This window comes from Ictalurus punctatus, chromosome 2 (assembly GCF_001660625.3).
Source record: "Ictalurus punctatus breed USDA103 chromosome 2, Coco_2.0, whole genome shotgun sequence".
NCBI classification, from domain to species: Eukaryota; Metazoa; Chordata; class Actinopteri; order Siluriformes; family Ictaluridae; genus Ictalurus; species Ictalurus punctatus.
The window spans coordinates 24,878,748-24,904,540 of NC_030417.2; the positions used below are offsets into that span (position 1 = coordinate 24,878,748).

A 25,793-nucleotide genomic window follows, 5' to 3' on the forward strand; every position below is an offset into this window, starting at 1 on the left:
AAAAAAACTTCTAAATGTTAATATGGTTAAGTTTTCTACAATTTATTTAGCGCTCATGGACAGAGAATTGGTTGTAGAAAAAACACAGTAAGTTTTCTGCCATGGGAGAGGACAGAGGACTTTGTGCTTTCCGGTTTCTCTGTCACATGACAAACTGTTTTGTTTTGATATTTAATCTTATTAACTTCCAGAGAGAGAGAGAGAGAGATAAAAAAAAAAAAAGACACAGGTGATAAAATGAAGTAACTTGTCTCATGAATGTTCCACAACATTAGATATAACTATAAATATTGGTTAAAATATTATTTGTCATTCATTAATGATAACACTTTTATATTGTAGAAGTGTACGTGAACAATGTGGTGTTATTGAAAAATAATTTACTTTGTGGTGGTAATGGCCCTCTGCTTCATTAAACCACTGTGATGTTAATTATTGTTCTTATAACAGCATGTCACGTTGTGTTTATTACCTTCATAAAAGTCATATAAGCAGAAATATGTGATTTATGTAACAGATTTACTTCACTGTCACAGCACAACCTAATTTCTGACATTAACTCCCATTCAATCAATTGGAATATATCTGAATATTAATTTTGTATTGTTTGCTCCATTCTTAAAAACTGTCACGACACTACATATTTCAGTCACATGTTCACAGAAGTAGTGCTCATTGCTACCTAACACAATATTGTAATTGTGGGGGTTTTTATCACTCCTGATAATGAGGTTTTGTTTGAAAAGTGGTGGACTTTTCTAATTACTATCTAATCTGTTGTGTGATAAGCAGAGAAAGTGACAAAACAAAGGTAAAATCGATAACGATGATAGAACTTTCAAGATATTTTCAAGGCTCTTTTCTTCAGTTGTCAGGTTATACAACAGTCACTTTAATATAAAGGAGCTATTTTATGTTTAACACCTTTCAAGCTGGACACCCATGAGATAGTGGAATGTCAGTGATGAGTTGACTCTCCCCATGGTTCCTCATTTTATTCAGGTCTTAGATGATCCATGACCTGAACTGTCAAGTCACACTGAGGACAATTGTTTAAGAGATTACCCAACTGTTACGTTCCCAGCATCTTTATTTGGGCCACAGTGACACATCGTTGACGCTGCAGTGACTCTGTCCCTGAGGGCTAACAGCTGCTGTGCTGTCTTTAATGGGAGATGCTTACAGCACTTTTCTGCTTGCCTCTTATAAGGATACTACAAAACAATAGAAGCTTTAAGAGCATTTATAGATCTAGAACATTCTCAAAAGCTCATTCAAGAAGTTACGCACTATGGCAAGGCAGAGTGTTTCTGCACATGCCCTCTAGGAGTCGCAATTTAACAAACATGGACTCAGCAGCTTCAGGTCTACAAAGAGCAGCCACCAAAAAGGCTTTATGGAGAACTCCAGTGGGCAGGAAAAATAAGTGAAGTAGCAAGTTCAGGAATTAAATGTTTTTCACATTTTATAACATTTATTACTTCTACACACACCCCAGCCATATTGTGCCCAATTAACTATTGTTGACTTCCAGTTATATATACAGAATAATGGGAATAACATTTGTACATGGAATCACATCGCTTCACTCATCATCAAATAAGAAGCTTTCGTAACACATCCAACACCTTCAAAAGGTGTTCAAATGATGTCTACTGTACCACTCCACCCACTGGCTGCCAAGCAAATTCAAATGAATTTGAATTGCAAATAAAGCAGAATTTGTTAAATGCAAAGAGAGACAAAAACACAAAAAAAAAGTGTGTTCAGCCTTGGGGTTTCAGTCAGAGAGGAAAATTTTTGATGGTGTCACCTGAGAATAATTCACATATGCTGGATCAATAAGGACTTCACACCTTTATTTCCTTATTTTGAACTTCATAATGCATCTCACATTCTCAATTGGAGGCAGGCCATGCTAGCACCCACACTCTCTACTTACGCAACCATGCGCTTGTGATCCAAACAGAATGTGATTTGGTGTTGTCCTGCTCTGGGTGGCAGCATATCTTGCTCCAAAATGTGTACATATCTTTCTGCATTAATGGTGCCGTCACAGATGTGCAAGTTACCCATGCCATGGACACTGACACACCCCCATACCATGACAGACGCTGGCTTTTGGACCTGACGCTGATAACAGATGGTCCTTTTCCTCTTTGGACCGGAGAACACAACGGCTGTTTTGTCCAAAAACTATTTGAAATGTTGTCTCGTCGGACCACAAAACACGATTCCACTGTGCTGCTGTCCATCTCAGATGAGACCAAGCCCAGAGAAGTTGCCGGCGCATCTGGACAGTGTTGAGTTATAGCTTCTGCTTTGCATAGTAAAGCCTTAACTTACATCTGTGGATGCAGCGGTGAATGGTGTTGAACAACAAAGGTTTACCAAAGCATTCCCGAGCCCAGGTCAGGATACGCATTACAGACTCATGACAGTTTTAAGACAGTGATGTCTGAGGGATCGGAGATCACGTGCATTCAGAAGGGATTTTCAGCCTTGCCCTTTACGCCCCGAGATTTGACCCTTGAATCTTTTAATTATATTGTGCACTGTAGAAGGTGAAATGCCCAAAATACTACCAATTTGTCTTTGGGGAAGGTTGTTCTCAAAGTGTTGGATTATTCACTAATGCATCTGTTTGAAGATTGGCAATCCTCGACCCATCCTTGCTCTTGAAGGACTAAGCCTTTTTTGGAGGCTCCTTATATACTATGATTAGACAATTGCCTCACCTGTTTCACATCACCTTCTTATTTCAAACTGTCACATCACTATTAGTCCTAAATTGCCCTTGTCCCAACATTTGGACTGTGTTGCATGCATCAATTTCAAATTAAGCAGTTGATTAGGTAAAACATCAAATACCTTGTCTTTATACGTTTTTTTTGTTTAAATGCAAGTCGAAGTAAATTTACAAATCACCCCTCTTTGTTTTTGTTAGCATTTTCCATACTGTCCCAACTTTTTCGGAATTGGGGTTGTAATTCCTAATTGACTGTCCACCCATCCATCCATTTTCCATACCGCTTATCCTACACAAGGTCACAGAGGAGACCTGGAGCCTATCCCAGGGAACTCGGGGCACAGGGCAGGGGACACCCTGGATGGGGTGCCAACCCATCACAGGGCACAATCTCACAAACATTCACACACTACGGACCACTTAGAAACGCCAATCAGCCTACAACGCATGTCTTTGGCCTGGAGGAGGAAACCAGAGTACCTGAAGGAAACCCCTGAAGCATGGGGAGAACATGCAAACTCTGTGTACACAGGGAAGAGGCGGGATTTGAACCTCCAACCCCAGAGGTGCGAGGCAAAACTGCAAACCTGCTAACCTCGAAGTACAATGCCACTGGAGATTTGTCCTTGAAAATGATTTAAAATCTGCATACCACTGCTCCTGTTCCAAAGCTATGCAAACCCTATAACGTGTTTGATCCATTCTCAGAAAAAAAACCCACACAACATTCTCAGACCTAATTATTAGTTTTACATGGTTTCAGTCATGGTTTGTAAAATGTAGCATAATATAAAAATAACAGATCAGCACATCTTGTTTTATTTACTCAATTTCTTGAGCTAAGACATGTTCCCTGAAAACATCTAGCTCTTATTTAAGAGGGCACAACAGTAGTGCATGTGTATGTCATAGTACTAAGTCAGCAGTAATGTAAAAAAAAGAAATAGAAGACAACTACCATTACAAGGAGTCAGGAAAAAAGTTAGAATATATACACATATAAAAAGACAATATACAAAGAAACAATGAAAAAGAAACAATATCAATCGTCTCTCTCTAATAAATCTCCATCTAAAAGTTACCTGAGAAAGTATAGTCACGTTTATTAAGGCTGAATCATGGTTGTCTGTCATTGTCTGTCTGTTTCTCTTAAGTCTGCAAGAAGCTGCAATTAAATCCCTTGTTTTCTCATGACAAGGTGTCAGGAGTCATTGATAAACAATGCTCTAGTCTGTAGGGTGTGCTTCAAACACACAGACATGTTTAGTGTGCTTGAATGGTTTTTCCTGAATACTGGTGGAATTTTCCTCGTGGCTCTGTGTTTGTGTTACTGTTCTTGTGTAAAGGCTTCTTCTTCTTCTTCACTTCTTTGGCCTTTGAGCTGCACCAGCTTAATCAAATATTGCCATAGTCCGCGTAGACTTTTTTTTGAAAACAACAATGATTTTTCTATTGTTCATCAGTGTCACTGGAGAGACTAGAACAGTGTAATTCTCCTCCATTAATCCGAATCCCTGTGATGTGGGTCATTACTACTGTTATTGTTGTTGTTGTTGTTGTTGTTGTTGTTGTTATTATTATTATTATTATTAACTGGTGAGGTAGTAGTGTGAGGTAGTTCCTCATATTGAGGCAAGGCATCCATAGGCTGAGAGAGAACAACTTGTGGCATCGGCAATGGTGGTATGGTGTCAGAAGGGGGGTCTAAGGAATGAAGTGACTGAAGAGATTGGCGAACGCTCTCCTCATATGTGGGTGGATCCTGTGAGACACAAACATGGCAAGAAGTTAATTTGTAAAATACAAAAATATATTATTTAAAAAACCTGCATTAACGGTCGTTTAATAAAATGGACTCAGGCATTTCTCTGGAGTTTGCCTATTTGGGAAGACCAGGGCCAGCTGGGATAAATGGGACAGCATGGCTAAGCCCTGCCTCACTTTCAAGGACAATATATATTAAATATAAAAATCCATTTTTGGTATCTATACCATCTCATTTGCTGTTAACAACAGGTTTGAAGTGGATTATATATATATATATATATATATATATATATATATATATATATATATATATATATATATATTTGTGCAACCAAGAACAAAAGCACCACCAGTGATTGTAAATATAAAGAATGGTATGAAATATGAAATTGAGGCTGAGGCTGATTTTTTTTCTAGACCAGATCATAGATTCACACACATGCCAGGACAAAATGCCTCTGGAAGAGAATCTAGAAGTAAATAGACTAAGCAAGCCTTGTCCAATCAAAGTATAAATTACATAAAGGGGCAAGTGATGATGAAAACATGTGTTTTGTGTGGTTTGATTGAAAGAGCTGGCTAACAGTAAGCATAGACTTACTATTTGGTAGAGTCGTGGCATGATTATGGATGTGACTTAAAAAATTTCGGTCTTTCAATAAGTGTGTGTGTATGTGTGTGTGTGAGTGTGTGTGTGCGTGTGTGTGTGTATTCTTAGGTTTGATGAGAGCCCATGCTATATGGCTCAATCATAACAGCATAATAATAGTAAAAATATTACTGGTAAGTACTCGAAATATTTTGGCCCTGCCATTCAATATCATGATCAGCTGTCACTTGGGAAGAGATTTTTTTTATATATATATTTTAGTCAGTGTCAGGCATGTTTTTAATATCGTTGCTGCCATGTCTGTTAGTGAACTACCACATGGCCAAAAGTAAAAAACAAACAAAACCTAGTACATTTGCATGGCTATTTTAGCTCACTGGTCAGCTCCTGCTTGGAGTTACAGCTGATATTTTCTTTCTTTTCTCTCTGTTGAGTCATACTATAGCTTGCATGCCGTAAGTGATGAAACGAGGGGGCGGATTGGTCCACCTATTGACAGGGTTACAGGGAGGAGTATAGGAAAGGACAATAAAGCACATTCTATTCTGCTGTTTACTTTTCAGCATTCATTGTGTTGACAGGCCTTTTTTCCCCCTCCATTAGTTCATGCACTTATGTGTAACTCCCAAGTCATAGAGAGCTCCACAAACCTGACATCAAAGGCTATTGAAATGAACACCATGGCAACAGAGCAGGTGAGCAGCTGTTTACATCTCCGTCACTGCGACATGCTCATAACAGGGCAGACAAAACTAAGGATAATTCCCACAACAAAATCCATTATCATTTATCAATTAACTCCGGGTCAACATGAGGGCACAAACTCTAGTGATTCAATTATTATAATTCTATTATTATAATATTATAATAGGTGAATTGAGCTTTCGCAAACACGTCTGGAGAAAGAGTCTCACCTCTGCTACGACGGGTCCACTCAGACCAAAGCGGTCTGCAATCATCATGTGAATCTGCCGCTGTCTGTCCTTCTTACGCACGCTCTCATAGGAAGGCAGATGAGGCAGGGACGAGTCCATAGGTGGGAGGCAATATGTGCTGGGCATGCCCACGTAGAACAACTGCCCTGACTGACACATGGAAAGATTTCTGAGTGAAACAGAATGATAGCAAATGCAAAATATTATAACACTAGCTCAACAAGGGAATGTATCACTGTTCAAGATGTTTTTACCTGAGGGTTGATGCTATCAAGGCTTTCAAGGTCTTGGGTTAAATCAGTGCAAGGTGAGCCCACCAAAGTCTGCCGGCTGCTGTAGTGCTGAGAGGAAGGCTCCTGCAAAGAACACATTTACACTTAAACATTAGCAAGACTTTTGCCATTGCCACTGCCATGTATCCGTAGCTGTCCCATGAGTTTTGTGTAATCCTGAGCTGTCCTCATATTGGTTTCATTTAGACGGGCATTGTAGCACGACTCACGCTCTGAGAATTCTTTTTTTTTAATCAAAAAATGTCTCACACTGCCAGATGTATTGACAAATGTCTTTGGTCACTATGGCACCAAATTGGTGGGCACGTCACATAATGCCCTCTAAGACCAAGATATGCACTCACAACCAAATAAATATTTACTAAAACAGATTGAAAATCGTATAGTAAAAACCCAGTATAAGACAATATTTAAGAGGTTACTATGTCTCGTGTACGAATGACAGAACATGACTATAAATTCCTGTCCTCTTCTTGGTGTTGTCACTGTGTACTCTCCCATTGTCACTTCGACAAAGTGAAGCTTAGACCCCATTACGGACCTTTGCTCAGCCATAAATTATAGTGCCACTGACTGGACCACCAAGCGACTCCCTCGCAGCCACCCGCCCCCATGCCAAATGTGATTAGGGCTGGCCACCACGCTATGCTGCTGGGGGATCCTTCCGTCTCAGCCGGACATTAGGTGATTACCCCGCGTCTAAATTGGAGCCTTTGTGTCCAGAAACAATGCAGCGTCACACTGTGTCATCCAGGACCCTTAGTAACCAACCCCAAAGACTAGCCTTTTAAAGGCTTTGCACTGTTCCTTGCTTGTTTCTCCAGCAGGTACCACTTAACGAGCGTGCTCTGTTTTATAGCCCCGTATGTCACTCAAGTAGCAGTCGTTTCTCAGCTAATGCAGCATACAAATGCATTCAGAACTGGATCATGGGAGGTGGTCTGAGGTATAATGTGAGCTCTGTTGCCCCCAAGGTGGCCATAGCTGCTCTACAGTCCATTAAAACACGTAATGAGCTGCATCACAACGCTGCCTTCAACAGTGACGTCACTCACTATGACGTGCTTTGACCTTTCCCACTACTCCCCCAACAAGAACTAAGAGAGACGCATTTGGTAAAAGCAGGGTCAGGGGTTACTTTCCCTCATTGGTTCACATTTTCAAGAGTCTTAGCTGTTTTGAGGAAAAAAGAGAGAGATCCTTTTGTTTGGCACCCTGATTCAGGCAGTGTGAAAAAGCAGAAGCGTGCAAAATCAAGACCGAAGTCGGGGGACAATCTCTTCAGTGGTGTGCTTTTTTCAGAGCCCAAACTAAAATCGAGCTTTTGTCTCCACAATCCTCCCCCTCACCCACAGGAAGGTCTAGCTACCATTCATGGAAAAACTAAATAAGTAAAGTTTAAGTATGTAAAAAAAATAAAAAATAATAAAAAAAAATATATATATATATATATATATATATATATATATATATATATATATATATATATATATATATATAAAATTGAATGGAATGATATATAATGAATCAGTTGGGTTCAGAAATTAAGGAATGGTTCAAGTTTCATCTTCAGTTTGTCATTACAGTGTTATGAACTGTTTTATGTAGGTGTCAGGATAGGTGTTAGGAGCCATTTCCTATTCGTGTAATAATGTAGTGACAAAGTGGTTCACCTCTGCTTCTTCCTGACATGTAACCTTAGCATTTGTCTATTCATACACATAGAGGGAAGTGGCCATATGTTTCCTCTGGGTTAGAGTAAGATTGGGGAAAGACTATCTGTGTTCTACTAAGATAAGCTCTAAGTTCCTCCTGGACCTGCACAAGATTAACACTAAGCAGGAAGAGGAAACTCTAAAGATGTTATTGCTAAGCTGTGGGCTGTCCTGTCCAACAACAGCAGAGGTAAAAGCTGTCAGTTGAACATGCTCTGTGACGTTCCTCTAAATACATTGTTTAAACAAAATAATACAATTGTGAAAGATGGATTTTTTTTTTAAATCAACAACCGCTGAAGGGCCAAGTATAGTGATCATCAAACCGGCCATCTTAAAAATCCAGAAAACATCCAGAAATCTTGTTTTGTCACATTTCTGTACCGCACAAGCAGGTATTTTCCTCCACCAACAAAGTGGATTTCATTCATGAGTTAATTAGGAAGGTTCACTAACTGATGTTTCAGAGCAGGAAAAAATACTGACACAAGAAAGAAAGATTGAACACTTTTCTACATAATGATATACAGACACTAGCACGTTTGCCCCCACGGTTGGGGGTTCGATTTCCGCCTCCACCCTGTATGCAGAGTACTCTGGATACTCAGGTTTCCTCCCCCAGTCACAAGACATGCGTTGTAGGCTGATTGGCATCTCTAAATTGTCTGTAATGTGTGAATGGGTGTGTGACTCTGTGTGCGATTGTGCCCTGCGTTGGGTTGGCACCCCATCCGAGTTCCCTGGGATGGGCTCCAGACTCCCCACAACCCTGTGTAGGATAAGCGGTACAAAAAATGGATGGATGGATATACCGACACAGAAAAAAGAAAGGAAGAAAGCAAGGAAGAAATGATTAACGCTTTTCTACATAATAATAGACTGACACAGAAAAAGAAAGAAAGAAAGAACAATTGAACGCTTTTCTACATAATAATATACTGAAAGAAAGAAATAAGGAAGGAAGGAAGGAAGAAAGGAAGGAAGAAATGATGGACACTTTTCTACATAATAATAGACTGACACAGAAAAAGAAAGAACAATTGAACACTTTTCTACATAATGATACACTTAAAGAAAGAAAGAAGGAAGGAAGGAAGGAAGGAAGGAAGGAAGGAAGGAAGGAAGAAATAAAGATTGAACACTTTACTACATAATAATAACTGGTTATTTTTTGACATTAGTAATTAAAATGCAGTAGTGAACTAGATGGGAGTTGCTTCTCTACCCACAGTGCTCTGAGGTCAGAAAGCCCACCTATGCTAGAGCATGTGCGAAGCCAAACGGGGCAAGAGGTCATCTGATATATCAGCGAGCAGAGCTCAGCTCCCACCAGCAGTGTACGGGGAGATTCCCTCCTCCACAAGCTCACATATTCGATTACTGTGTAAAGTTTGCCAAGATACAGTACACTGTGAGTCAATAGGCCTTTGGGGACAATCAAGCCATTCTGTCCTGTTTAGTGGAGTTCTATTTGTAGAGATATCTCATGACACATATCACTTTCTCTTGCACCAGAGATATGGTGGCACAGGGTGGCACAGGATGGCACACTTTTGAAATAAACATTGCCGCACCAATTCCACAGCCCCTGCAACGTGATGCTCATTTTATTGCGCACAGTATGACTCTACTCTCAAAACTCATGACGTGGACAAGAGAACTTCAGACTTCCAGATATTGAATTTTCAGTGCTACAAGATCTGCAGTGGTGCTGCATTCATACATAAATCAGCATTAGAAAACGGATATTCGGATCTAAAATCTGATTGGCTGAGACACATTCGAAGCAGGAGTAATCTTCAGTATACTACACGCCTGTGACTGCATCACAATAATTGAATTCTGTATTTATGTGGCAGGTTTTAATTCAATAAAGCAGTTATACTACACCTTGGCCTGTTGTAGCACATTAAAAATCATGCCAACCCATGATAAAGTCACTGTAACACATGCCCTCTAATGGCTTATTGCTTTATTAAGCCATGATCAAAAATAGTCTAAGCAGTTGAATGTTGAGTGTTGATTTGAATTGCAAACTGAAATTAGAATAAATTCAGTCAGTGAAAACTTTCTCTCTGCTAACTCTTTGGACCAAAACAGACAGAATAAATTGTATAGCATTAATCAGTAGATGATGTATGTTGTTAGAGGCAGAACGTGGTCTTCAGACGCAGTTCCAATGACTCACTCTTTTAAAAAAATAAACAATACAAATAATAACGTGCAGTATGTGGAGGAACCTATCTGATGTTCCTGGCACAGAACTCCTCCATTTGGAATTGTTCCTATAATAACAATTCTAGGTTACAGCGGGGATATCTCAGGAAAAGCGAGATATCTCTAAGCTGACCTAGAATAGAGATATCGTCCAGCAGACCAGCAAATGGAGCTTCTGAGAAATCTGCCAGTACAATATTTTCTCAAAATGCACACAATGGGGCTGATTTGGCTTTCTTTTTTCTTCTTCTGTGGTTTCAGGAGTGTGAGTAGGATGCAGTGAGTCTTACCAAGTCAGCATGTGAGTCTTGATAAGCCCGGGATTTACAGCAGAATGTTTCCCTACGGTAGATGGCAGACCCCACCAGAATAACCAGGACAACAACCACCAGACAAGATACTGAGAAGAGAAAAGAAAGTTGGCTCATCAATCAGTGTTAAATGTGTTGTTGATGGTCGTGTTAACCACCATTCATCAGCTGCTTTACTGAGAAAGCTGAAAACTTTGTACATTCTCAGAAATGTAGGTACCTTACTGTACGTTTCAAGGTTACTTTTGTATCGTTTTGTACCTACAGTGTGTGTCTTTTTCCTGTGAATGTGCATGTGGTGTTACTTTAATGAGCTCCTAGACTGAAAGTACATCAGTTTTATTTAAGGTAAAGTAACACCACATGCACATTCTCAGGAGAAAGATACACACTGTACGTTTCAAGGGTACTTTTGTATCCTTTTGTACCTACAGTGTGTATCTTTTTCCTTCGAATGTGCATGTGGTGTTACTTTAATGAGCTCCTAGACTTAAAGTACATCAGTTTTATTTAAGGTCCAATTTACCTTAAACTATTTTTTTAATGGTATACAATATTCCCAGTTTTCCAGATGAATGACAGGCTACATACTAAAGCTCCAAAAGCTACTAAAGCTACACTTGATGGTACCCCAAAGACAAAGTTTGGTGCCTTTATTTCAGAGATTGTATATCATTGCATTTTTTGGACATTATAATACCTAGACATTTCATTTGAACAAAACTTGAAAAATAGGATTGAATTATTAGAATAGGACATCAGGTCATTGTCCTCATTGTGTAATCATGTAATTTATACAGCGTTTTACACTTACAAAAAGGGATACTAAGCTGTACCTTTTCTTGTTACCGGGATGGTTCTGTTAATGATACATCTTTTGTACCTGTAGTGTGTATAGTGTGTATAGTGTGTACATCTTATGTACCTGTAGTGTGTATACTGTGTATAGTGTGTACATCTTTTGTACGTGTAGTGTGTATAGTGTATAGTGTGTATAGTGTGTACATCTTTTGTACCTATAGTTGTGTATAGTGTGTATAGTGTGTACATCTTTTGTACCTATAGTGTGTACCTTTTACCTGGATTGTCAAACTTGCCAAACTCATAACATAAACCTAAACTATACAAATTAAGCTCATTATTTAGGCGTAAGTAACTAAAGTAATATTTTCCCTGTTTATTGGCATCATAAAGCTTTTTATTCCTGAACTTTCCACACACCCATTCGTTAGGTCTAAGTTGACATTAATTTCTTGGCTGGCTTGTTTTTGAGTTATTGAGTTTTGGATTAAATCTGTTCAATTCAAAACTCTTTAATAAACAGAAAAATCTTGATAATGGTGGGACATGCAACAACAACAACAACAACACCACCAACAACAACGATCATTAACTCCCTGGCTATGCTTCAAGGATCCCTAGGATCCACTTTGAGGATCCACTTTGAGACCCACAGATCTAGAGGGTACCACACCAATGACAAAAGAAAATTAGTACTTTTTGTGTTGACTGATAATATTTGAGAGAGAACAGCAACAACAGTAAAAAACAGAAAAGAAAAAGAAAGAGTAATGAATAACTATAGCTACACAGTTCATATACCCAGACTTATAAAGACTAATTTAAAAAAAAAAAAAAAAAAAAAAAAAAAAAAAAGAAGAAGCATATAACACTCAATTAATTCATTTTTCACTTACATGCAATCATAACTTCTGAGAGCTGATCCGTCGGGGAAGCAGTCGGGGAAATAGAGGAGACATTTAGAGAAGCTGTGGTGAACATCTCTGATCAGTGCGGGCTCCTTTAACTCGGATCAGGCTGTCTCATTGCACAGAATCGCCCAGGTTATATAGATTTCACTCTCTCCTGCGCCATAAGCAGCCAGAAGCGGTTACTCTGCGCGTCATGTCACGACACAGCGCCGGTGTGTTAAACTCGTGACGTCGCGTGAACGGAAGCAGGAAAGCGTTAAACGAGAAGTCCGGCTTTTCTGACTGGAAGCAGTATCCTGTGTGAAGCCTTTAGGAAGGATGGAAACTCCTGTCTCAGGACAGCTCGAGAGCAGGAGCGGTGATCTCGTGTGCGTGCTGGTGAAGTCGTGATAAATTCCGCTAGCGTTTGCTGGTTGTCCTGGAGACCAGGGGGAACCTCGCGCTTTTAAACTGGGCCGCCTGTTGGCAACCAAATAAAGCGCGGCGTCAGACTACTACAGTCTTGGGAAGAAAAGTGTGTGTGGTGTGTTCACCTCCGACCTCCTAACTACAAGCACTGGGGTTTTGTTTTTTTCACGAGCTGGGCTGTGAGGAAGTTTTCCTCAGCGTAAGGTGATTTACAAGATGATTTACAACTGACGCGCGTCCTCGTGCGTCAGACACCAAAAGCTCGTGAGAACAAAACACACAAATGCTGCTCAGGGCTTCCTGCCTGCTGTGTTACACAAACTATTCCACTATTTCTGCTTGGACATGTGGTATATTAACTCAGTAATACTTTATGTTAGGCAACTTGAAGAAATTATTCAGTCAGTCAGGGATTTTGCTGTGTAGTGTGTGTGTGTGTGTGTGTGTGTGTGTGTGATTACTCTGCTAAAAACAAACAAACAATAGAAACCCTCACAGAATTTGTAAATGGTTATAATGGGAATTGTATTGGTTTTAATGGAAACTGTAATGATTCCTTGTGGGTCTCTACTTTTCATTTGTTGCCTACTATTGATGGCATGTTATATCTAGTGACGAATAATGATAAGGACCAAGTCTATAGTCTGCACGTTTGCACTTTTCTGTCTATTGGTCTAAGGACCAATAATGATAATGGTACTTGTTTTAATGGTTAGCTAATGGGTTGTAGTGGAAACCATTAGAATGTCTGTGATGGTTTCTGTTGTTTTTATTGTTGTTTTTTCTTTCTTTCAGCGGGGTAGGCTTCTGTTGTGCTAGTGCACTCGTCCACAATACCAGGCTTTTCTGCATGCCAGGGATACATTTGCATAAGGCTGGTAAACATTTCTATGTTTGTCCTCACCCCGGCTGTGGAATGGCTTCATATGATCAAGAACCCTTAATGGTTTTCAGTTTACCCTTTAAAACAGGAGTGTCAAACTCAAATTCTGCCCAGGCCACATCAGCATTTTTGTGAGCTTCTGAAGGGCCATGAACTAAAGTTAGTATTTTTAACCTAGCATAATCGGTTCTATCAATTATCACTCATTACTTAGGCTCTGAAAGTAGAGTGAAGAGTATGTAGGAAAAAGAGGGGTTTACAGAAACTATTCAACTCTATGGACTATTAGGTGCTGACATTTATTGTACTCATTAAAGGTGTTGAAATACTGTATATGTGTATGTGTTTTGCAAATATTGAAAATGTATACCTACATTACGTTTACATTTATTCAGTTAGCAGATGCTTTTATCCAAAGCGACTTACAAATGAGGAAATACAAGCAAAGCGATATATCAAATGGAGAACAATACAAGTAGTGCTACCATACAAGATCTTTTAATTGAGTTCTAACTATAAGAAAGAGCTTTAAGTCGTATCTCAGATTAGAACATACATGCCCTTAGGCTCCCATATCTCTAATGTTCCTGCTCTATCATATTTCTTTGTAAGTCTCCACACTGGACAATCACTATATGGCCAAAAGTTTGTGCACACCTGACCATCACACCCATGTGTGGGCCTTCCCCAAACTGTTGACACAAATTGCAAAAGGATGTCTTTGTATACTGTAGCTTTTAGATTTCCCTTAACTGGAAGTAAGGGGTATAAACCTCTTCAGACATGACAGTCTGAAGCAAGATCCATAAAGATGATCTGCCAAGGCTGGCATCGAAGAAACAGAGAGTCCTGACCTGCGCTAGGCCTTCTTGGCTAACATTGAATGCATTGAAACATATTGAATACAACACACTGAATGAAAAAATTATAATCAAGCATTGTAAAAGACAATTACAAAATTTAGTAGAATAATGTAAATACATGCATAAAGCAAAGTTTAGCCTAAAGAACTCTCTGTGCCAAAAGGATTCTTTGTTGTCACTATAGAGCCTTTTTGGCATATAAAGGGTCATCAGCATAGCAGTGGTATGAAACCCCATTTTAAGATGTGACCTCACCAAGAGAGCAGGTATAGAGAACAGAAGAGGACCCAGTACTGAGCCTTGTGGGACACCAGTGGAGAGTCTGCATAGAGTGGATTTTGATCCCCTCCATACGACCTGGTAAGAAGCAAATCACTGTAATACTGTGTCACAAATATCAAAACTAATTAGAATGGACAGGAGTGACAACAACCGCTGAAAGACAGAGACTGCTGAATGATCTCTTTTGTTAATAGAGGAGAAAAATATGCCAAAGATTAAGGAGGGGAATCCTGAACATGTGGTTCAAAGAGGTAGAAGTGGATTTTTCCAATCTTCTTGTCTAAGAAAGTGGCAAAGTCATCAGCTGTCAGGGAGGATGGTGAAGGAGGTGGTTTAAGAACTGAAGAAAAGATGCAAGAATCATGGGCAGAGGATTCTAGCTTTCCCTCGTAGAAGGAGGTCTTCTGTCACAAGGCAGTTGTCACATCGGATGAGAACTTATGCGTTAAGAGAGGAGATCAGTGTCAAATTTTGATTTCCTACACTCAGCTGCTCTTAATTCTTTCTGATTGCTGCGCAACACATCTGAGCAGCGTGAGAAGACTTCCTAGGTTTAGAAGATAGAGGGCAGAGGAGGTCCACGGATTAGGAAAGTAAAGAGAGGAAAGTGTTGGTTAATTCAAGCAGTAGAGAGGAAAAGGAGTTTGAGTCTGGACCGGTCGATAGGATGCTGGAAGCTGTGGAGGAAGGAGTGATAGAGTAGGGTCTGCAGTTAGTGAGGGAGAGCTATGAATATTTGATGTCAAGCAGAATAAGGAGAGTGAGAAAAGGATACTAAATTATTATCTCAGATGTGGAGTGAGGTAAAATTGATGTCTAAAGTTGAGCAGGGCCAGCTGAAGAGGGGAAGGAAGGTTGAAGTTATTAATTGAAATAACTGTTATTTTTATAGTAAACCTATTTTACAGTGATCTCCTCCACAGTAATATCATAGAAATGTTTGGAAAAATAAAATGAAATTATGGATGTCATGGACCTCCATTTTCTCTGAGTATTATAGTTTTGATTAGAAGAGAAAGTCTGCTATCATCTCAACCATGAAGGAAATCATAAAATGACTAAATATAAAAGAGGAATGAATGATGAATTACAATGAATCTGTATCTGAAATTTCAAGTCACGTTAAAAGTGCTGAAGCAACATGTTTAAACTTCATCTGATTTTACTTTTACACGTGGTTTACATGCAGTCATAATTATTTTAAATAAAGTTTGGTGCAACTGGATTATTAGATTGAATACATTTTGAGTCACAAAAAGTACTTGAACCTGAGTATAAAGTTGTTCTCCGGTCATACTTGTATAAATTGATTAAAACCATTTAACTCTCATTGATCTTCAGCTTAGATCAATGAGAGTTAAATGGATTTAATGAAGGAATAAAACAAGAATCTGCAGTCAACAATTTGAGAAGCAGTACACTACATCCATCCTGTTTTGGAGATTAATCGCCTTTATTTGAGCATTGTAACTTCATTATAAAATAAAGTCTACCATCACTGAGTCTGTTAGAGAAACCATTCATATACTGTACACGCAATATTATTATTACCATTTTGTTTATTCAGGGATAATTGACTGAGCATAAAGCTCTTTTACAGCAATGCCCTGAGTTCACATTCATACTAGTCTACATTCAGAAAAAGATGCATATACCATATATAATAAAACAACAATACTAACAGTAAAATGAAGAAAACGTCCAAATAAAAACAAATAAATAACATACATGTCTGCAAATCAACCAAAGCAGGAACACTGTACTACAACCATATCATGTATCATACACTTAAACTGATCTACTGACACACACTGGTCTAATTTCAATACTTATTATAATTTGTTCCATGTATTTGGTGCAAAAAAACAAATCAAAAGCTAATTTTCTAAGCTCAGTGTTAATCTGAGGAGTTTCAAGAGATATAAATTCCTGTGAGCGTGTTTTATGTCAAATGGATTTGACTTTTAAGAGAGATGTAAGTAAGAAGGGTAACTTGCTTAAAAATGCCTTGTAAATAAAAAGGAGGCAGTGTCTTTTCCTTCTATCACTGAGAGAAGACCGTCCCACATCCTGACTGAGTTCACAGTGATGAGTTCTAAAACTATCCACAGTAATAAAAACATAGAGAACCGTGGTAAGCTGCATCAAGTTATCTCAGAGTGGATGGGTCTGCGTACATATACAATATCACCATAATCTAGGACCGACATTGTAGTTGACTGAACAACTGTCACTCTGTTTTCTAAAGAAAAGCATGACCTAATCCTGTACAGTGACCCAGTTTAATTCTCACCTTCTTTGTGAGCTCAAGCACATGTGTTTTAAATGATCTAGCCAAATTCCCAGATATTTGTAAGTTGTAACACGCTCAGTTCGGGTCCCACTCAGGGAACAAATACTATAAGTGTTATGATCACACTTTCTGGACCTTGTAAATAGCATATATTTAGTCTTTGACTCATTTAGAATTAATCTGAGATTCTTCAGGGATTTCTGCACACAATCAATTGCATGTTGAAGGTTTGACACGGCTTGCTCTGCAGATGGCGCATAAACATAAAGAATAGTATCATCTGCATAGAAATGTACTTTGCAGTTGTCTACTGAGGCACAGATATCATTAATATACAATGTAAACAACATTGGGCCTAAAACTGAAACCTGAGGCACACCATTTTCTAATTTTAAAACCTCTGAATTCAAGCCTGTAACATCTATGCACAATGTTCTGTCAGAGAGGTAGTCTTGAAGCCATTTAAAGGATGCTTCATCGAAACCCAGAGAGGCCAATTTATCAATAAACCAATAAACCAACTAAATCAATAAACAAAGCTGCCCAATGTTTCCTGCTATCAAGAGCAGAAATTACATCATTTACAACAACAGTCACTGCTGTAATGGTACTATAGCCAGCTCTGAAACCAGATTGATAAGGACTTAGAATAGCATTTGTGGACAAGAAACTATGGAAACTTTGTTTACAAAAGATTCCAACATCTTTGCTAGACATGGGAGTTTGGAGATAGGTCTATAGTTATTCAGATCCCTTGAATTTCCTCCTTTATGTAGAGGAATCACTAAGGCTGATTTCCAAACTTTTGTATCTGAATCAGAGAAGAGCGTTAAATTAAAAATTTGTGTCAAAGGCTCAGCAAAGATGGGTGCAGCGAGCTTTTAGAGATAAGGGTCTAACTGGTTTGCGCCCAAAGAGCTTTTCATGCATTTGGAATTACACAAAGCATGTAAAACTTCATGACGGTTAATTGGTCTGAATGAGAAGGAAGAAACTTTTCTTGGTTAGAGGACCCCCTATTCCTCTGTAATAGTGATACTGACATTTTCTTGAGCCTCTAGTGTCTCATTCACGCTATTGAATTGATCAAACAAAAGAGTCTGATTTAATCAAAATGATCATTAAAAGCATTACAGATCTCCTTTTTATCATTCACAACTTTAGTGTCCAGTATAATCTGTTGAGGGTGGGCAGATGAAGTAATGCCTTTAAGTGATTTAACCACTGTCCAGAATTTTGTTACCACAGTCAGACAAATTGTTCAAATAGTAGATCGATTTAGCCCTTTTCAACATTGTATGTATTTCATGTATGTATTAATGTATTTCTAAGACGTCTGAAAGTTTGACTGTCCAATACACTACCTGTGGATCTAGCCAGCTTTGTTTCTTTGCCTCACTTAGCCTCACCTAATTCATGAGTAAACCAAGGGTTACATCTGTTTTTAATCTTTCTCTCTTAAATGGGGTATGTTTATCTGCTAAGGATTTAAAAACAGACAGAAAGTATTGCAGGGCTAGTTCAGCATCTGTGATGAGATCTATAAAGGAGAGATCACTGTCATATAGCTCATGTAAAAATGCCTGCTCAACAAAGTTTTTAAAAGACCTCTTACAGACACACTGAGGTCCTGATCTTTTCATTCTAATGTCTCTAATACAGCCCACTGGACAGTGATCGGTAAAATCTATTGGGAACACATAGCTATGCACGTAATGATGTGGCCTATTAGTAAGAATGAGATCTATCAGGGAGGAATGACAAATGGGAATGTTCAAATTAGGTCATGTGGGTTCTGTAATCATTTAGGTAAGATTTAACTCATTGTCAAGTCATCAGCATGAGATATCCAATCTAGGTGAAAATCTAAAATGACAGCTTGAGAACTGATCAGAGAATAGCTCTGATAAACTATTTAGTGCAATATATATACGCCCACAATAACCCCACAGTATACGCCCACAGTATACGCCCACAATAACCAGAGGACAGCCATCATAACCAAGATTAACTCTAATGCCTAATAGCTCAAACTGACCTGGGACAGAGGTGGAGAAGTTTACAGATAAACTTTAATTGTTTCTAGCATAAATAGCCACACCAACACCTCATTTAGCTCTGTCTTCTCTGAAAATGTTCTAACTGTATGGACTAATATCTGAATCAGGAACATTGCTATTTAACCATGATTCTGAGCTTACAATTTTGTCAGGGTCTGAGTTACTAATCCAAATTCTTAAGGTATCAATCTTTGCTATAAGGCTCCTGGCATTTATATGCACAATCCCAAGACCTTTTTACAGGCTTTAAAATTATGTGCAAAAACCAAGCCATCGGTCCCCCGGGGAGCAGGGCTTTTTCTGGTCAATTTGGCGCCCTAGGTGAGATTCCTATTGGTGCCCAACCTCCCAAATTACCAATCTGCCATGATTGTATGTACAATAAATATAAAACTCTACAGCATAAATGAACAGACTCTCATCCACATGACACATCCATATCACAAAGCCTGTCTGTCTGTAACTGCAATTAGTTATACATTTACAGCATAAGAAAATTATTTAAATAATTCATGTACAATAACTTTGATACTTTTTTCTGTTCAGACTGCAGTTGTTTGGCAGGTCTACACTGGTTAGGTGTGTGAGTGGGGCGGGGACATTGAGGTGCTCAAGCTGGTGGCACCCTAGTTTGCCTATGCCTAGAAACGACCTTGCGGGGGAGAATCTCCATCATCAGAAGAGCACTCTCCTTCATATGCAGCGCAATCCTGACAAACCTCATCTTTGTCAGGCTACATTGGGCTGAGTAGGGGCTGTAGACTAGGGAGAGGCCGTTCCTTAAAGTCATGCTGAACAGGTGTCTGCCTGTCCCCAAGTGAGGTTGGTATGAAAAGGGCATTATTTTCTGCCCACAATGAGTGCTCCTCTTCAGCAGTGCATTTGACATGTCCATGCCTGTTGACCTCTCGTCCAAGATGTCCTTGCCCCACCCTCCATGTCTCTCCACCGTCTCCAAAGAGCAAGCAGGGGTGCCACTAGGGTTTGTGGGCCCCCTGGCTAATTTGTACTCCGGGTCCCAAGCCCCCACCCTCCAAGTCCCCCTGGAAAACAGTCTGAATGTCCGCAGCTGAGCTAGGCATGGATGGATGGATGGATGGATGGATGGATTGGAGTGCTGTTTTTTTCCTCCTCAGAAAACAGCTCATACTGACTGCGGAGGAGAAAAACTGATGTAGAAAAATATAGAACGTCAAAAAACCTGAAAAAAGTAGATAACTTTCAAAAAAAATTACAAAAATTTACAAAATGCGAAAAAATTAACAGAAAAATATTATGTGAAGTAACAAATAATCTAAAAATTACTTAATATTAAAGTGCACCTTATAATGGTTTTTAAAATATTACCTTTCATGTAGTGTGTTATGGAGCTGTTTGTGAATGTAAAAACGTCTGCAAAGTTTCAAAAATCAATGCGCAGGACAAACGGACAACATTGGACAACTTTGACTCCTAAAAGAAGGAACCGATTCTGAACAACTGAAATGAGTCATTAGTAATTCCAGACTTACTTCCTGTATACTAACCTGCTTAGGTGTGAAACAAAAAGCCACACCTCTGGTCTTCATTGGCTGCTCACTGAAAGCGGTAGACCAATCACAACAGACTGGGACATCTGACCAATCAGAGCAGTGTATGCTCTCTGAAAGGAGTTTAGAAGGAATCCTTTAGAAAAGATCATTGAACTAGTCATTTTTGACACTGGGGGAAAAGATGAATGGTGGTCAGAGGACTATTGTATTCATGTAGTTGCAGAAATGTTACTGTTTACTTTTGTATACTCGTGAATCCAGCTTGGTGGACAATCAGAATGAATTAAGATTTTAATTTAGAGGTTAAAGATTTTTCTGAATCATTGATTTGTTAAGCTCTGTTTGAAATGAAGAAGGGCAGCACAACTCAAAAGATCCACGAATAACTGATTATCCCTAAACTCGATTTAAGTTGCACTGAGTAATTTTACATGGACAGCAGTAATCTAATTATTGACCTTACTCTGAATAAGACAATATTGTGATTAAGGTGTTTTGATGAGTTGCTTTTAGAATACTCCTTTCATGTTCCCGTTTTACATGTTATAGAACATAGATCGATTAACAGCACACGTCATTACGTCCCCACACCATGTCGTCCGATGTTCCCTACAGAATTTCATGTATCGACATACAGTTCATTTTTGTTATGGTACCGTATACAGTTTTGGGTGTTTCATTTTTAATTTTCCGAAAGTTTCAAGTGCAGTTAATTATTTATCATGCTATACATGCTAATAGACGACTACTTGAAGCCATGGGCTGCGTCCGAAACCGCAGACTTACCTACTATATAGTAGCTGAAATACGTGTAGGTAAGTACGCGGTTTGGGACGTAGCCGTGCTCTGTTGTTTGCCGTCAAACGGTTGAGCACTGCCGTGTGTGATCGTGTCCTGTCGCAAACTGCGGTGAAAACTCCCACACGACGTTAATAGTGTGATTAAGGTGTGTACATGTCTGTAATGCACGTCGATAATGCGACTAAAATAGGAATACTCCACATGTCTTAATTCGATTTGTGTTTAATTCGAGTATGACTTTAGCCGGATTAAGGTCATCAAAAATTGCGGTTTACATACTAGTTTCTTAAACAGAGTATTGTCTTAATCCGGTTAATATCGGAATATTATTGTCCACGTAAACGTACTGACTATCAGAGCAATACACCTGTGAAGCGATTGTTTTCGGGGGGAGTTTTGGTGGCAGGTTTTGGGATTGCATGTCTGTCACAACACGGAGGCCGAACACTGAATCACATGATTCAGAATCGTGCTCGATTTAGTAAGCGATTCTTCGCACCGAGTCATTCAGACAGCACGATTCACTGCTAAATGTAAACCGCGGGGAGGAAAATGGTGGCGAGCACTCGTGTACAAAAGCTGCTCCGTCGATACAAACTCGCCATCGCCGCCGCTTTAACAATTCTCCTGATCCAAGGTTTGGTGGTATGGAGTCTCCGGAGTCTGGAGGAAGGAGAGGCCGAGGTGAGATGTTTATTATTAGCTCAATCAGAAACGATGCTGCTGTGTGTAAGCTAGCGAGGAGGCTGAGACTCCAATCCGTAGTTAGTTAGTTAGTTAGTTCGTTAGCTAGCTAGCTAGCTAAATTTAGCACCTAGAAGCCAAGCTGGGGATTCAGTTGGTTTGTTTTGCTGGTAGTGGGAATAATAAGCCAAAACTGGATTTTTATTGACAACTCCTTATTAATAAAGAGTGGTGAAGTGCTGGCATGCTAGCTGGCTAACTGTCTATACACTAACATTTGTGTATGCAGCTGGATGTATGTAAATGGAGACGGATGTTAAATGCCGGGGTATGAGGCATGGCATCATCATGATGATATTATTATTATTATTATTATTATTATTATTATTATTATTAACAGCAGCAACAACAATTTAGAAGTAATGCTACGAATAATTCTTCAATTCGTTAGTGTGTTGATAGATTTTGAGCACTATTTGTAGCGCTGAGCACGTTCATTTATCTTCCCGGTAACCAGATAGTATCTACAGTACAGTATCTAAGCGGTGTGATGACCTTAATATCACGGTTTCACAGCATTGGTATTAATCATTCACTGGAATACACATAGGCTGGTAGTGAAAATTATTAAAGAAGGAAGGGTGGGTGGGGGTGGGGTTGCTTTTGTATATATAATAAAAGAAAAAAAAAGATCAACATGCTGAATTATTGTTCTTTCTTAAGTACTGTTCAAACTGGATAAGGTTTCTGGACATGTCTTTAAGTAATGTTGTGATTTTATATATTTTTATTTATTTATTTATTGGGTGGGGTGGGGTGGGGGGGGGTTGCAGTTGGGCACAAAAGGAATGAGAGCCACTACATCAGAGGTGTCCAAACCTGGTCCTGGAGGGCCACAAGAGATTAGCTTCAACTTGTCTCCACACCAGCCTGGAAGTTTCTAGTATGCGTAGCAAGACCTTGATTGGCAGTTTCAGATTTAATTGGGTTTAGTGAGTAAGTAAGTAAATTTTATTTATAAACATTTAACACAGCAAAGCTGACCAAAGTGCTGAACAGTGTAAAGAAAAGTAAAAGATAGACAAGAGTGAAAAAATGAGATTAAAATGCCTGGGAGAAAAGATGTTTTCAGCCTCTTTTTAAAATTGGTAATTGAAGGTGCAAGCTGGATGTCCAGTGGCAATTGATTCCATAAGCGAGGGGCAGCAACTGAAAAAGCTCTATCCCCCTTAAGGAGCTAAACTGTGCAGGACAGTGGCCTTCCAGGAGCGGGATTGGACACCCCTGAACTACAGGGGTAACACGCTCAGTTCGGGTCTCATTCAGGGAACAAATACTGTAAGTGTAATGATCACACTTGATTGCACTACATTTACATTTATGTAATGCATTAGGCAGATGCCCTTATGCAGAGCAACTTACATTTATCTCATTTATGCAGCTGAGGGTTGCAGTTGAGGATTAACGGCATTGCCCAAGGGCTTGGTGGTGCTGGGATTTGAGCTCTCACCCTTCCGATCAGAAGTCCAATGTCTTAAACACTGAGCTGCCACTAGAGTAAGGAACCAGATCCCCGGGTAGATGACGATAAACGGAAATGTGTGAGGGTTATGAAAGTGTTTAACTTCTGCTTTGTCTGTTATGCAGCTAACCACATCGAAAGCGTGTTCAAGACCCATGGCATAAAATCTGTGAACATGTTTGAATGTTGACTGACTGTAGTAAGACTTACTTACACTTAGTGATCGGAGTGAAACTGATTGCGCTGAGACGTCATGATGTCCCCATTAACAGTAACATAACTAGGTTGAACTGAATGTGCCTCGTGTGTTTACTATATGCTTCATGTTTGCATCTCGCGTAGGACAGAATTGAGCAAACAAGGGGAAAATATTCCAGTAGCACGTTATATTCTTTAGCGTAGTCTGAACCTGTTTCTAGATGTTCATCATTTACGTTTACAGGCACAGATCTGCTGAGATGACATCGGAATGTGTGGCTCAAAGCGAGATGCCGAAGGTCTGTACGGTGAAGCCTGATATATACGACACGCAGCTCTCGCAAATGAAATGGCAGTTGTTCTGTGTAGATTTTTTGGAGAATATAAGTGGTTTATGCTGACGTTGTGAACGTTTGAGTCTGAGCCGAAGGGTGGTTTTTAGCTTTATGCAAAACCGGCGCATGCTCATGGAGACTTTCACCTGCGTCATCACTATCCCTGACAGCAAAAATTCCTTCAAAGCAGGTTTTACACTGTGCGACTTTCACCGAGATGATCCCGGAGGGATCCCGGATCATCTTGGAGGGATTCTTTGCAATAATATGTGCTCTCTGTTTGAAATTGTATGATCTAACAATCGACTTACTTTTAAAGAAAATTCTCCTGTTCTTGTGAAGTCTTGTTTACACTTCTCCAGTGTCACTTCAGTTTTTGTAGCTGTCCTGTGAGTTTCCTATGGCGTCTCTATATATTACAGTGTCAGAGCAGCGATCACAGATTTTAATCAAAAATGAATTTTAATAAAACATTTCTGAGCCTTCCACGACTATCACTGGGTACCTTTTGTCACTTTGGCACTTAATCAGGTGCCGGTGATGACGGGAGAGCTCAACTCATGACCAAAAAACAAATATTTTTATGATTTGCAGGTTTTGTCTACGACAGCAAAGTTAGGTCCGTACATTGTGAACCCAACTTTTATTTAATGAAAACTCCAGAGCTTGCATTCTCTCTCCAAACTTTTTCGACAGCTTTCCTCGTAATTAGCCCTCATGGGTGCACACTCCTGTCACTCTTCTCTCTCTTCAAATAGCAGCAGGGACTCAAGGTAAGCAGCTTGATCGTATCGGAAACCCTGAGGAAAATGCTACCGCACGTCCTGCCTGCACACAAGCCGTAAATGTATTCTGTGCTATAAGGGTGAAGCCGTGGTTCAGGACGCAGCCAGGCCTCTTTCTAATGGTAAGAATTTTGCTGTTTTAAGCAAGTTGTGCTGGCTGAGACGCAGCCCTGGCTTGGTGTGAGCCCTTGTGTAACGTTCAGTGAAATGTGATGTCATCCACGATGAGGCGTAGCTGCAGGGGAATTGCGTGACAGCTGTGAGCTGTTGTCCTCGGCCAAACTGGTAGGATGCTGCAGAACGTAATGGTCCTGACAGGAGTTAAAGCCACAGGCTCATGGGGGGGAAGCTGTTTTTCATACGCTGTCGTTTGCTCTGCTTGTGCAAGGAGCGCTGGCGAAGCTTTCCCACCAGAGTGTAGGTTACGACTCCAGCTCTCGCTGGGCAATTACACCCAGCACGATGGCGAGGTGATGAAAGAGGCCATTGATTCGCAGCTTGAGAACACAGAAAGGATGAAATACTGCACATTGCCATGGTGACCCTTATTACCTATGTGCTCAAAGATGCATGTGGTAAAAGTATAGCACGTATGCATGAACGAATCAGCGTTGCCTGTTTTTAAATAGTCAGTTTGACAGTGTTTACAAATAACCTGGAAAATATGTAGAACACAAAAAACACTTGTTTAAGTAATGGCAGTGGGCCCAAATGTATTAAGTATTTGAGAAACCATTTGGGAAAACTGTGGTCCGAACTGAGCGAACTGCTTGTCTGTGTTTACATGGGCTTTCTGTCCGTCTTTTATAGACGCTCCCCAACACCTGTTCACCCCGTT

General features: G+C 39.7%; 2 protein-coding genes across 3 annotated transcripts in view; one reads left to right on the top strand and one right to left on the bottom strand.

The window, feature by feature from the left end:
* Window positions 1–3,552: 3,552 nt before the first annotated feature.
* Window positions 3,553–12,855, bottom strand: si:ch73-364h19.1 (homeobox protein 4). Its single transcript, XM_017456513.3, has 5 exons — window positions 12,295–12,855; window positions 10,577–10,686; window positions 6,316–6,417; window positions 6,041–6,211; window positions 3,553–4,511 (listed from the first exon to the last, which is right to left on the bottom strand). Exons 1-5 carry the CDS (start codon window positions 12,377–12,379, stop codon window positions 4,251–4,253), a joined length of 729 nt encoding a protein of 242 aa, XP_017312002.1. The 5' UTR covers window positions 12,380–12,855; the 3' UTR covers window positions 3,553–4,250.
* Window positions 12,856–21,925: 9,070 nt separating this feature from the next.
* Window positions 21,926–25,793, top strand: part of xylt2 (xylosyltransferase II) — a 32,885-nt gene continuing 29,017 nt past the window's right edge. The window contains exon 1 of one of the 2 annotated variants that reach the window (XM_017456490.3): window positions 21,926–22,115. In XM_017456490.3, coding sequence (XP_017311979.1) covers window positions 21,984–22,115 — 132 coding nt within the window. In that variant the 5' untranslated portion in view covers window positions 21,926–21,983. The remainder of the gene's footprint in view (window positions 22,116–25,793) is intronic. The other variant, XM_053674291.1, reaches the window with a different exon arrangement.